General features: G+C 39.0%; 1 protein-coding gene and 1 long non-coding RNA gene across 3 annotated transcripts; both read right to left on the reverse strand.

Moving 5' to 3' along the window:
- Window positions 1-5,839: 5,839 nt before the first annotated feature.
- LOC133874154 (uncharacterized) lies at window positions 5,840-8,725 on the reverse strand. Its single transcript, XM_062312001.1, has 6 exons — window positions 8,516-8,725; window positions 8,328-8,433; window positions 7,585-8,231; window positions 6,628-7,405; window positions 6,230-6,474; window positions 5,840-6,127 (listed from the first exon to the last, which is right to left on the reverse strand). Exons 3-6 carry the CDS (start codon window positions 7,600-7,602, stop codon window positions 6,071-6,073), a joined length of 1,098 nt encoding a protein of 365 aa, XP_062167985.1. The 5' UTR covers window positions 7,603-8,231; window positions 8,328-8,433; window positions 8,516-8,725; the 3' UTR covers window positions 5,840-6,070.
- Window positions 8,726-10,772: 2,047 nt separating this feature from the next.
- LOC133873859 (uncharacterized) lies at window positions 10,773-13,555 on the reverse strand. Of its 2 annotated transcripts, XR_009901173.1 has the most exons (3): window positions 12,645-13,555; window positions 11,494-11,522; window positions 10,773-11,015 (listed from the first exon to the last, which is right to left on the reverse strand). It is a non-coding gene; the product is annotated as an uncharacterized LOC133873859 (long non-coding RNA). The 2 variants fall into 2 exon arrangements; XR_009901172.1 differs by lacking the exon at window positions 12,645-13,555 and having other exon boundaries at window positions 11,494-11,826.
- Window positions 13,556-15,075: the final 1,520 nt, after the last annotated feature.

Consider the following 15,075-nt stretch of genomic DNA (forward strand, 5'->3'; position numbering starts at 1 on the left):
TTGTCCATATAGTTTGTGCGCAGTCTTACACATACATTTGTAATTATTTTTATGGATGAAATCAAATGCACAATAGTTACGTATTTTGGATTTGTAATCAGCGTATTGTGTTGCTTATCAAAATAAGTAATGTTATATATCATATTTTTATTTCACAATATTGATGTGGCAATTACAATCAATAATTAAATTTTGTTTTTAACAAAGACTTATTCAAAAGTTGATTAAGATTGACACTATCAAAATTAGTTGAAGACAAAATTCAAGGCCTAGGTGCCCCTTGGTATCGATCAAGATAATATTGAGTCATTGACATATGCAATCAAAACTCACCCTCATTTGGATTTTCCCAACATTGGAGGGAACTATTTGATATCTTAGAAAGCAAGATTTTTCTTTTGGCTTTTAGGGGAACAAACCATTTCAGCAGTTTTTTTAACTTTATGTACAATTGAGAAGTAGTGTTAAAATATTAATTACATATTTAAATTTATTTATTTATTTATTAATTTGAGCTTTTAACATCAATGATGATTTAAGATCATGATTTATCAGAGCACAAAATCATGAAAGATAAACCAATAGTTTATTCCACACGTAAAATAAAGTAATAAAATATTAACTAAATCATTAAATTTACACTTTTTGATCCTTATAAGTAGACAGATTGATAACTTAAAAGAATAAGTTGTTTTTCTCGTAAGACTTTGTAATTTTAAAATATAAAAAAGGAATCATTTTGCCGTGTTCGTGCTTGGATCTTGGACCCCATGGCCATTCTAGTTTTAAGATTAGCCTTTTGCCTTTAATTAATTAATTAAAGCTTTGTTTACATTTTGGTTAGCAGGGTAAAATAGTTCATGATTACCAAATTGAAAGCAAAAGTTGTCTACGTGAATGTGCTCTTCTTTTTTATTTCCACTATTTTTATTCTGTCATTTTATCCGTACGAAAAAAAGTAGGAATATTTGAAAGGTGGTGACCTTATGCAAGAGGGATTTCCTTTCGGTTCAAACGAATGGGAAAGGGAGTCGGTCCTTTATATATAGGGGGTAAAATACTCTTAAGTTGAAACCAATAGGAAAGGAGCCGGTCTTTTATATGTGAATGACAAAATAGTTATTTTGTCCTCTACATATAAATGACTGGCTCCTCTCCCGTTGGTTTCAATTGGAGAGAATCTGTCTCCATGTGAGGGTAATTCTTGTGTGTACCAACATTAAGAGCATTTTTATATGGGAGCAAAATGAATCTCTCGCCGATATGTTAAATACTAATAATAATAATCTTTAACATTTTATCTCTCTTCAATAAAGAATAAATAAAAAATAATATTTAAATAAAATAGTTAAAATGGCAGTACTAGTGGGGCCATGGCCCCCACAAAAGTTGATATGCGATGATATAGAAGGTAAGGGCATGTTTAGGTAGCATTTTATTTTATATTATTGCATGTTTGGGTAGGTTTTTTAAATTCAATTTCTACCAAGTTTTATCCAACTTTTTTCAATTCTGTCACAATTTCTCTAAACTATTCAAACATAATTTTAAAAAATAAATTTTTTCGTTATTCGCAATTTTGAATATATATAGTAAAATATAATTAAAAAAAATCCCACATCCAAACAAACCCTAAATGTCGTAAGATGAGTTCCTAACTTCTCCCATTCATATTTTTTATGAATTTAATTCTTTCTAGACAAACTATTTTGACACATTGCAAAGACAGACCATTGGCTTACGTTTTGTAGTTTTTCTTTATCATTTGTTGAATTGCCTTTCATGATTTGGAAATTCACAAACTTGCATCTCCTATTTCATGTTTTTCTTTTTCTTTTTTTACAAGTTTAATATATTTATCCTTATTCAAATTTGAAAGAAAAATTGTTGAGAGCTTCAATTTATATATTTGATAAGTAATGATTTTAGTACTCTAAAATAGTGTAGTTTGCAATTTCAAACACTTTATTTTTGTATTTTTATTTCTTTTTATACTTATGCATACATGTTACCTTACTAATATATCATTCTTGACACATTTCTGAAGTTCAATAGATGTATTCTTTGTGATGCACATATTGGGTTATAAAAAGTTACGTATTCATTACATTTTAATTATGCCCCTTCAAAAATGAATTCCTATCTCCGATACTAGAAAATAGATAGCTAAAATAGAGATTGAAATATATGTGCTTTTGAAAAAGTTGATAGTTAAAATATTAACATAATAATAATAATAATAAATTGTTGAACCGAATGTGAATGCTCTAATCGAAATAACGACCCAAGAAATACCTAATGAAAACCAAACAGTGACCTAACAATAATTAAAAGAATATCATATTAGCCACCAAATTCTATGGGATTGGCCTAAAACCACTAAAACTCAAAAGTTTGGATTAAAACTATTCAATTTGGATTTCACAGTTCACACAGGGCCTCTTTAAGCCCCTAATTTATTATATATATATAAATAAAAATAAAAAGTGAAAGAAAGGCCTTAAATAATAATAAAATGAGAGGAGACCATTTGACATTTTTTGAGTTTAGAAAAGAAAAAAAAATTAAATAATAAAAGTGATGTAGCAGGTTTAAAATCTTATAAGATTTCAAACTAAAGCATGCACTACAAAAATTGCAGCAAATAGCCACATGCAGTTTGACACGTGTACAGTGTCGTACACGTGTCAAACATTTAGACACGTGTAGTTTGACACGCGTATTACGCGTGTCAAATGTGCATGTTACAAACTGCACAATTTGACACGTGTATCGGAATACACGTGTCAAATTTGACACGTGTATTCCAATACGCGTGTCAAATTGTTTTTGACACGTGTATCGGAATACACGTGTCAAATTTGACACGTGTATTCCAATACGCGTGTCAAACTGTTTTGACACGTGTATTGGAATACACGTGTCAAATTTGACACGTGTATTCCGATACATGTGTCAAACTGTTTTTAATTAAAAAAATAATAATTTTTTTTATTGTTTTTTAAAATTTATTTGGGTTAATTAAAATTTTTTTTGAATTTTTCAAATTTTGTAATTTTCGACCACAAATAACGCAACATTTATTTTACCCAAAACCAACACGAAATCATACTACACAAACAAATAATTAATAACATATTCGTTAACAAGCAAATATTTACGAACAAAAAATAATTACACAAAATATCTACAAATCTGAAAGGCGTCTCTGCGAATCACGAGGTACCGTCCCAGGCGTGTTCTCGCCCACCGGCGATTGCTGCGCAATGAATGGTGTAGCGGGCGAAGGTGTAGCGACAGTGGAGTGCTGGCTCAGCTGTCGTCCAACAGGCGACAACGTACCAACCGTTGTCGAATTACCTGCAAATAATATAGACAATTAAAGTATATAATATTACTTGCAAAATTAAAGGGGTAATGAAAACAAATTGAAATTAATTTTGTCCTATACACAATATAAATCATACATGCAGATGCACTACCAACGGACGACGTACTACCTACGTGTGCAGGAGAAGACTGATTACCAACACATGGTGCTGGTACTCCCATGGAGGACATGAAGACCTCCATCTCTCGCAAGCGCTGCTCTATGCCGTCGAACTGTTGCACGCGCTGCTCCAACCGGTCATTCCTCGCTCGCTCAGCCTGTAGCTCCGCTTGCATCTCTTCCATCTTCCGAGACTGTTCGGCCCAATCCCGAGACGTCCCCTGAGATGGTCCCCCCTGTGACCGAGGCCTATATGAAAAACATGTCTCTCGAACAGGTGTGACGTTCGGCCCAACCTGCCGAACCCTCCCTGCATACTCAGGCCTCCCAATCGCCTGTTCGTAAGCGTCGTTCGGTGCCCAACGCACCGTGTCTGCGGAGACGCTTTGCGTGGCGGCTGGATCACTGGCTAAACTCTGCGTCATCCTCTCTTGTACGTCGTCAACATGAAAAAGTCATATATTGAATAATGACATATCACACATAATTTAAAAATATTAGTAAACTAAATCAGTAGCATACGCATAAGACCCGTGTACGGTCGTTCACGAAAGTGCCGTCCTTCCTTGTGTGGGTCTTCACGAACGACGCGGCGCGAGTGGGGGGCGTGCCAGATGTACATGTCTGTCGTCATGCAGTTGACATATATAACAAACAGATAGCGATAAAAATAGTTTAAAGAAAAAGAAAAAGAAAAACAATTACCAACAAATATTAAAAACATAAACATATATATTTAATTACCTCCTCGTGATTAAATCTGGCATAACTTTTAGATCCCGCACAATGGGGTAGGTCATTCCGCTCCCGCAACCTCTTCATCCGTTCAGAGGTTGCCTACGCATTGAACATGAAAATAAACATATAACAATTGACACACTTAAATTAAAACTAAAATTAAATGAACTGTTATTAAAAAATAGTTGACAATTTTTTGGCCTACATACGATTTTATGCTCTCTGCACCAATCTCTCAGCAGGAATTCTACATCTTCTGCATCATACTCCTCAAAAAATTTCTCCGGCATTCTCGCACGGATACTCTCGGGCGTGTCACTGATGAGTGCCAAAAAGTGTATATTTGGACCCCTTAATTTACATTAGTTAAACCTTTAGCTTTGTTATTTTCTAATGCTTTGGTTAGTTTTAGTGTTTTTATATTTTGTAGGACAATAAGAGAGAAATGATATAATTCAAGCAAAATACAAGGAAATTCGGATGCAGCAGACCACTACATTTATACTGATCATAACAGGACCAAACGATATCCGTTTTGGGAGTTTCTTAGGTCTAAATTGAAGTTCAAGATGTCAGCTTTCCAACGCAACAAGTTTCAGCCAATTTGGAGATTCGTGGAAAAAGATATGGCTGTTTGAATTTCAGTCATCGGATCATCCCGAAAATCCGGAACCATCTCTCTTATTATTTTTCTTTTGCTTCATCCCTTGTCTCCCCAAAGCTAGAGCCAATACACGTTTTTCTCCACATTCTCAGCCACTTAATCACTTTTTTTCCACTCAACATCATTCCATAAAACACTCACCACTCATTCCATAAAACACTCACCACTCATTCCATAAAACACTCATCACTCATCTCTCCACTCATACACCCACTCACCCATTCCACACAAACCACTTGGCTATAAAAGGAGACCAAGGCTGAAAATCAAAGGGAGGAGGAGAGGCATGAGCCTCTTTGTACATAACTTCTTGTTTCTCTTCTTCTTGTAGCTTATTTCTTTCCTTTTGCAACTCTTTGATTTTTATGCTTTTAATTTAATGTTTTAAGTTGTAGTTATTTTATCATGTGTAGCTAATATTTTCGTTTGGGGTTGAGGATGAAACCTCACCATTGAAGAGAAACCGAGTTTCTTGCTTGTTCATGCTATTTGAGTTTATGAGTTTGATTTCTCATTGTTCTACTTCGATTTTTATGAGATGATGTTTTGATATCTCTTGTGGTTTCCGGATACAAGTGATGATGTGGAATAAGTCTCATTAAAATTGATTGCTTGGTGTTTGATCTATCTAAACATTGGATATTCATTGTGCGTCGTTCGACTAATACATTGTTTTATCGGTTTGAATGATGATATCCATTGTGATTGAATGATACATTAGATGTTTTGATTTCAATTGGTACTCTTTGTGATTTGTGCTATGAACGGAATCATTGAATGTTTCAAATGATTTTTGAAGCAATGTAGAGCATACCTAAGATTTGAATGTGACAACCTCAAAATATGTGTGATGAGCATGAGATTATGTTCTTGTGATTTGGTGAGTGTGGATTCCGAAACCCTAGACCCCTTTATCTTCATTATTTTTGTTCATGTTTTCTTTTATAAAAAAAACCCCTAAATTTGGAACTAGGTTAAAATAGGATTAGTTTGAATAGAGATTAATTTTCGCAACACAATTCCCTGTGGGATCGACCTCGCACTTGCATAACGCTATATTGCAAAACGATTCGTGCACTTGCGAGTAACTATTTTAAAACACATCAGTCACCGTCTCCAATTCGTAGTTGGGTTTTGAACCTCGACTTCCACGAGCGGTGCTTACGTCCAATATCATTTCACGCCTCCTGTTGTGCCCTGCGCATGTCTACTGATACAGGTAGATAGAACTCCTCCTGCACATTTCAATCAAAGCATTATAGGTTTAAAAACTTCAACCTAAACATTAAGCTCAAGTTTAATTCAAATAAATAATTAAATTATATTCATAAACATACCATCAGCGCGTTCCACATTGCCTGCTTAATCTGCCTATTTACCCTCGCCCATTCATCCCGCATGTGTATGTAGGACCCACTCCTGATCATCTTGCCCACTTCCCGCCGAAAACGATTGCAGGCTCGTCCTACAGGTTGTATAGCAGCATTGTACTGCAATACAACCTTCTTCCCCCTCGGGAGCACCCAGTTTCTCGCTGGGTCGTCAATCACCTCATAATAAATGGTCCCGTCTGGGTTGTACCCTAATGAAAAAATATATTCAACATTAATTTAATTGGTTAACACACACACACATATATAAACAAAATGTAATCAAATAGTTATTTTTTTCCAAACCAAAAAAAATATTTTGGTAACATAATATGAGTTTTAAGGATGTCTACATATGTACTTACCCATCAACCGAATCTGCCCAGTCCCTATGTGCTGCGTCGCTGGGTCGCCTGCAACCTCCTCGCCAACCTCTCCGGCTGGTGGAGGATGCTGATCATCATCTGAATCCATACCCTGGGGGCTACCGGGGGCCAACTGATCGGTACCCAACATCGCAACGTCCTCCTCATGGGTAGTCTGGCTCCCCCCCACATCTGGCATCTGACTCTCACCGGAAAGCGGCATATGGGTCTCACCAGGTAACGGCATCTGCCTCTCTACATGCCCCGGGCCCTGACTCGCCCCCGATGCTGGCATCTGTCTCGGCCCCAAAATCTGGCCCTGCATCGCCGCCTGTGTCGGTATCTGTCCCAACCCCACAGCCGGCATCTGCATCTCCCCGGTCTGTGACAGTGGAAATCTACCATCCTGCGTCTCACTATCAGGGTTACACGTCGACGGTACACTATACGTAAACGGATAGTACGATGCATAACCCTGTTGACCCATCCCCTCTCGCATCCACCATCGATAGGCGTTACCCGGATAGGTGAACCCTAACTGAGATAATGTCGGCGGCTCCGACAATGGAGAGCTGCCAACTCCAGCTGTGCTGGTCTGCCCGTGATCTGACGTGGGCACGGCCACCATACCCAGCAACAATGGTCTGTAAGCCCCGTCTGGGTGGTGTGGCCACGCCGCAGTATATACTGGCGTCGAATCAGTGGGCGTGGTCATGGGGGGCACGGGTGGGCGAGGTGCCCGATATGCATAAGGATGGCGTCCCTGGTCCATCAATACCTGCGAACAAATGTAGACAAATTAATTAGAATATTTTTTGTAATATATTTTTAATGAATATGCAAATTATACAACGAAATTTATGCAAATAATAGAAATTCGTACTCAGTTCAAGCGAATTGTACAAACAATATATATATATCAGTCAAGTGTGTTGAGTTCAAGCTAATTATACTCACAAGAAATACATCAATCATTGTATCACGGGAGCTTCAATCGGATCAATGTCGGGCCTGTCGTACTCAAATTCATCATTCGTATCGGGTAGGTCATCAGTGGCTAGTACGAGCGGTACGCACTCATGGTAGGTTGTACCATCCTCATTACTCCCATCCCCCTGGCCAACGTCGTACACGTTGCGCGGTTTGGTCCTAACCGCACAAACCCAATTTGGGTTCCTTCCATCTTCGACGTAGAATACTTGATCCACCTGAGATGTAAGCACGTACGGCTCGTCCTGAATCAATTCTCCCCTGTGGACGAGGTGATTGAAGTTGACAAACACTAGGCCATACTCGTCTATTGTGAATCCTCTTTCCATCGTGGGGTCTGCCCAATTGCACTTAAATAGGACGTACGTGGTCCTGTCATAGTACTCGACCTCAACTATATCGGTTAACTGCCCGTAGTACGTTTCGCCTTCAACGGTAGGAACACATACGCCGCTGTTCTGAGTCCTCCTTCCCACATCATGGGCAAGCGTGCGAAACAATTTCCCATTTACCACGTACCTGTTGTACTTGACCGCTGTCTCCTTCAGCCCTCTACAACGCATAACCAAGTTGTGGCCCAATTCCTCCCTACGTTGATCGTCAAGGCCATCGACCTATGTTATAATTACAAATATTAAACACGTGTATTGGGTAATTATATTGAACCCGCATAAATTTATCCAACTTAAAAATTACAACTATTTTCTTACATATGCAGGGTACCATTCGCAGAACTGCTCATGATGTTCTGCTTCAATAAGAGCCTCCGTAATGCGACCTCTAGTGCATGATCGCCTAAGCGCGTCTTTGTGCATCCTACATTCAGCGTATACAATTATGTAGTAAAATCAATTAATTGCGTTATTCGAATTCTGTTAAATATATAAACACTACTTACGTCCGCAAATTGTGAAGAGTTGAACACAATATAACGATGAATCTGGTGCATTATCAACCGGTTCAGGGTAACACGCGTGCCCGCCCCTTTGGATCCATCAGGATTCCTCTGAGGTCTGTTGTGGAATGTTGGTGTGTTATTCAGATACCTTGAACAGAACGTTACCAGCTCGGTCGCTATGTACCCCTCCGCAATGCACCCCTCAGGAGCCGCTTTATTGCGCACAGTAGACTTGAAATGCCCCAGACTCCTGGTGTACACACATACACGACAATTTAATTGTCGTCAATTATGGTTACATTTAAATCAAATTATATATTTACATATTACGCCGAATTTTACCTCTCTGCCGGGTACATCCATCTATACTGCACGGGTCCGCCGAGTCTACACTCGCGCACAAGATGCACGACCAAGTGGACCATACTCGTAAAAAACCCTGGAGGGAATATCTGTTCTAGTTTGCACAAAGTGATACAGACGTCACCCTGTAGTCGGTCCATATCTTCTTGTGATAGCTTTGTTGAGCATATGCCTCTAAAAAATGCCGAAATCTCCACAAGAGGTCTAACAACTTTATCAGGCAATGACTTACGCAGTGCAATTGGGAGAAGCTGTTGCATCAGTATGTGGTTATCGTGGCTCTTCAACCCGGAAATTGTACGGTCCTTCAGCCGAACACATCGTGAAATGTTCGAGGCGTATCCGTCCGGGACCCTCACATTTCGAAGAACCTTCAGAAAATTTTCTTTGTCCTCTCTAGTCATGGTGTGACAGGCAGCGGGAATATACGTTTTACCATTGGCGGCCGTGAACGGATGCAACTTAGGTCTCAACCCCATTTCCTGCAAGTCCAGCCGAGCTGCCAAGTTGTCCTTCGTTTTCCCTTTTATATCCAAAATAGTGCCAAGTATATTGTCCATGACATTTTTCTCTATGTGCATAACATCAAGATTGTGCCGAAGCAAATTGTCTTCCCAATACGGCAATCTGAAAAATATACTTTTCTTCTTCCATATAACATCGGAACTCCCTGCACCCTTCTTCCGCTTCTTCCGTTTCTTCTTCTTACCCGCGGTCTCATCCCCAAACGCAACTCCGTCCAACTGTTGGAGAACCTCGTATCCGCATGGCACAATCGGGGCGCTGTCAAATTCTTCAGTACCGTCAAATGTCCTCCTATTAAGCCGCCACAGATGTTCAGGCGGCAGATATCTCCTGTGCCCCATATAGCAAAATTTGCATCCGTTCTTTAAGCGTATAGAACGCGTCGATTGCATACAGCAAGGACATGCCTTCGCACCCCTGTTAGGCCAACCAGATAAATCTGCATACGCTGGCAAGTCGTTTATCGTCCACATCAACTGAGATCGCATAATAAAATTTTCCTTCTTTGAAGCATCGAATGTTCGTACCCCTACATTCCACAGTTCCAGCAACTCATCAATCAATGGCTGAAGGTAAACATTAATATCCATACCTGGTGAGCTCGGTCCAGGGATAACCATGGAAAGGATGAAGGACGACTGTTTCATGCACATCCAAGGTGGCAAATTGTACGGCACAAGCATTACGGGCCATGTGCTGTGGGATGTGCTCATGTTCCCAAATGGATTAAATCCATCTGCTGTCAAACCAAGCCGGACGTTCCTACTCTCTGCCATAAAATCTGGGTGTAAAATGTCAAACGATCTCCATGCCTCACCGTCGGTCGGGTGCCTCAATACGCCATCCCTAGTGCAACCTTCTGCATGCCATCTCATATGGGGCGCAGTATGCTCAGACATGAATAACCTCTGCAACCGTGGGATGAGTGGAAACCACCTCAAGATCTTCACCGGGCGTTTTTTTCTCGCTGATATGATCTCACCATCATCATCTACATGTGTATCAGCCCTCCACTTAGACTCTCCACATACGGTACATGAATCTAATTCTTTATTGTCTTTCCAGAATAACATACAGTCATTACGGCACGCCGGAATCTTCTCATACCCCAGACCCATGCCACTTAGGAACTTTTTCGCCTCATACGTGTTATCTGGCAATGCCTCATCGCAAGGAGGCAACAACTGATTGATGAATTCGAGAATGTAACGACCCGCTTTTTACAAAAAAGCGTAAGTAATTATATCTGGATAATTACGTGTCATTAACCATTCAGAGTTGATAAATCTGGCAGCGGAAAAATACGAATATCTTTTTTTTTTTTAAAACCTCACCGATAGGGACAATTCCCTTACGATATATTCAGAGCTTTAACTGACATCTTCTAGAAAATACATTAAAAGTCTTTACACTATTTACAAAGAAACATATGTCACATATGACACTAAAGCATGCATGGAACTTATTAATTACAAGTAAATGTCTAGTCATATTACAAGCAAATGGTACAAATATCTACGAGTACAAAGTACTAAAATCCTAACTACACAGCTTTAAATCTCTTAAGCTAGCAGTTAATCCAATCCATAATCTTCAGTACCTGCGCAAACATCTATGAGAAGGTGGTTACCGCCACAATCCCATAGTTCCATAAGTGAGCTAACTATCATTCAACAACATCATGATTTATGCGTTATTTTAAGGTACAGATATGACATAATGATGAGGTGATAGTTTTCATGCAAAGTTTAACAGTTCATATAGTGATTACACTCCTCTCTTGTAAGGGCCGTTCCCCCGGTCAGCGTCTTTCTCGAGGCCGTTCCCTCTACATTACATTTTAATTAACTTGTTTTCGCACTATCGGAGACCTCCCTCCTCTAGTACTTTGAAAGCCGTTCCAATCAATATGATTATTATTGTTTTCGGTTCAACTCTATCATGAACCTTTGGGAGACGTCGCGCCCAATATTAATAGGTTGATTATTAACAGTATGCAATAATCAGTCATGCGCATCCAATTAAAATAAAACATAAACACAACACTATTGAAATCCAGTACTACCCTCAGTAAGTATAAAAATACTTACAGCCCTTTTGTGCTGTCTCAATTCATCATCTGCATCAAATACATCCACATGTGCATACTAGGTCAATATCATTACTTCTAGGAACTCATGCCTAAACATGAATTCCAAAGTCACATACATACATAAATGGAAGCGATCATCATGACTAGAATTCAACATGTAAATTTTCAAACGTTAATACCTTAATCCATATTTCCATAAAATACTAAAACTCCAAACAAGACCTAATCCTTTCTAGGGAGCATCAATCCAAATACCAAACTAATTAATAAAACATATTAATTCTAACAATTATCATATATTAAAGAACTCGCAGTAAAACATTATGCTCAATTTCCATAATTAATTTTATACTAAAGTAAACTAATATATTTAAACCTTACATATTAATTCTAACATCCAGTTTTTACTCACATCACAGTCTATTCTAAACAAACATCTTTTCAATCGTTCTAGCATGTTTTCTCCAAAGATAATTACTTTAATCAAAGAAACATTTAGAAAGAATACTACTAATAATTTATTAACTCATGTCTCGTAAATAAATGCTTAATTTAAAAATATGATTAAAACATCTATTTATTATTTAAACACACAATATTGGTTAAAATCATAAACATGATATACTTTAATAAATACCAAAATTTAGTTCTTTTAAAAGTACTAATTTTATCACTATTTTTCACGTATTATAAAAAAAAACATTCCAATGAAAATTTTTTACCCTAAAATACATTACTAAAACAATCACCAAAAATCATGGTTGTTCACAAATACTCTAACGAGCCAAAAGCAATCCACTAACTAAAAATCCAGATTAAAGCTCATAATTAAAACCTAGAATATTATAGGCAGTTGAGTAAACAGTGTATCATCGATTAAAAAAAATACTGCATATAGCCAAAAACACACACCAATAAACTAGGACAGTATTTGGCCAAGACACAGTTTTAGTGCAGGTTATTATTTTAATACAAAGTAATCGGGTTTCATTATTACCTACTGTGGAGAATCAACTTAAAATATTCATATTTGAAAATCATTAGTCAATAGAATATTAACTAAAACTTAACTATTATTCAGAGAATACGGCCAAGCAAAACACTAATCACTGCATTGAGTAAACTAGACTATCTTCAAGGATTGCTTACTCTAAGGGTCTCCGTGTAAACCAGGAATTTTGTCCTCTAAACGGCTGGGAGTCAGCTTCGGGTTTGCCAGAGATCGCCACTCCAGCTCACGAGTCACGCATGGTCTGGGTTTGCTGGGTTCATGCATGGCTTGGTTCGGTCACGGTGGGGGTCGAGTTGCATGGGCACAAGCACGGGTTGAGCTGAGCAGCTGCCGAAAACTGGGTAAGGGTGCGGGTCACTGGCTCTGTTTCTGGGTTTGCCGAGTCTCGGTGGTCATGCATGGGCTCATGGCTTCGGCTATGATCACGTTGTGCTACGGGTTTGGGTCTGCTGGAAGCTCGGCTGGGTTCATGCCGGATCTGCTATGGGTTGATGGGTTTCGGTAACACTGGGTTGCTGGCTGGGGTCGTGATGCTGGGTCACCGGATGGCTATGGGTTCGGTTCCAGTATGGGTCACGGCCAGTTGAGCTCTCGGCTTGGGATGGGTTCGGCTGCTCGGGCTAGGCTGGACTTTCGGTTTGTGTCATGGAGCTAAGTTGGGTTGCCGAGATGCATGGGGGTCACGAGTTCATGGTCCATGCACGTACTGTCGAGGTCTCCTCCAGTTTGCATGGGTTTGGGGTTGAGCTGGGACGTTGGGGTCGGCTTCACTGTGGGGCCAGATTGCATGGGTTTGGGCCGGAGGTGGTTCTTGGACTGCATGGTTAGAAGATTTTGGCTTCAAGCTTGCTGGAAACTAGGCTAGATGGTTGCTGGGTCATGCCTCTGCATGGCTTCCTCTGTTGGTCTAAGAAGAGAAGGAAGAAAGAAGGTAGGGAGAAGGAGAGGAAGACTGGTTTCTCATGTCTGCTGGTCTCCCTCTTGGTTGGTTTGGTGGTCTTCGGCCAAGCTGGTTTTGGTCACGGTGGTCCTCAACTTTCACTCTCAGCTTTGCTTCAAGAACGGGCGAGAAATAAGGAAGAGGAAGGAAGAAAGAAGAATAAAGAACTAAAAGTAGAAAGAAGGTGCTGAGAGAGAGAAACATAAAATAATGAACATAAAGCATTCCATATTCGCATCTCTCCCACTAGGTTAGTGCTCTAGCATGATAGACGGACAGCAGAAAAAGGAATGATATAAAAATAAAATAAACAAAACCAGCTTGTCAAGTTATCATTTTGATGCCTTTCAACCAAATCGGCCACCGCATAAATATATGCATTATTATGCTTGAAGTGCCGACTGTCTGTCGAGGGAATAAAAGAAGAATAAAAAGAAAGGAAAAAGAAGACGTCGAGTGGATTGAGTTGGTGAAGGCACTTCAGCGATTAGTATAAATAGAAATGGAAGGTTTTAATAAACCAAGTGGGAAAGCAAAATAATGTGCGACTGCTTAAACGATTTAAAAATAGGTTTAAATGGAATAAAACGGCTAATCAATTTTAACACTGTGTTATAAAAACTGGGTCTTTATCAATTTAATAATTCACTAGAGTGTATTTTAAATTCGTTTTGAGTTTATAAATATATTTTATTATGAATAATAATGCTTTTATTATTATTACAATAAATAATAAATTGTCAAAATCATATTTGCATAATTATGAAAATAGGATAATTAATCTAATGATTAATTATCTGTCTATTTTATTAACTCAGAAATAATCAGTTTTATTAAAACACAGCTTTTCAAATCAATTGAAAATATTTATAAAACAACTAAAATAATTATTTTTATTCTTTAACGTATTTTAAAATATGTTTTAAAATCCGGGGCGTTACAGAGAATGTCTGAAAATATCTTGTTACTAATACCTCCAACGCACTTCAAGTTGTACATGTGTACAGTAGCACTCAATTTACTGTGCTTCGTACCAGGGTGAAGGGGCTTCTCGGCAGTCTTTAACAGCTCTTGGTACTTCAATGCGTCCCCGCACGAGGTATCTTCATCAACTTGTTGCAGAAGAGTACTGACCCCTTCAGGAACATCGTGCACGCCGAAGGCGTCACGCAACATGGCGTGCATGTTATCATCCTGTTCCACGGCGACACCCTCCTGTTCTGTGACATGATCACCATGTTCAGTGCTACGGTCAGCGGCCTCTGTGCCACTGTGATGACTCGAACACTGACCAGGAATAGCGGAACCAGTCGTAGTCTCACCGTGCATATACCACAAATTGTATCCCGGATTCATCCCCCGACCTCCAGTCAGGTGGGCAAGAACGTACTCAGGAGTGTGACGCTGGTTATTTCGACAATACTTGCATGGGCAGTAAATTTTTCCATCGCCGGCCGTACAGTTACTAACGGCAAATGCCACAAACGCCCTACACCCATCGTTATACCGTGTCGTACCCCTAGGTGTTGACATCCAAGACTTGTCCATGTTTATCTGTATAGGGTTAAGAGGACAAGACAAATCATATGGCTTACAGTATAAACGTGTACAAATATAGTGCATGTCAC

The sequence above is a fragment of the Alnus glutinosa genome, chromosome 7 (assembly GCF_958979055.1).
Source record: "Alnus glutinosa chromosome 7, dhAlnGlut1.1, whole genome shotgun sequence".
Lineage (NCBI taxonomy): Eukaryota > Viridiplantae > Streptophyta > Magnoliopsida > Fagales > Betulaceae > Alnus > Alnus glutinosa.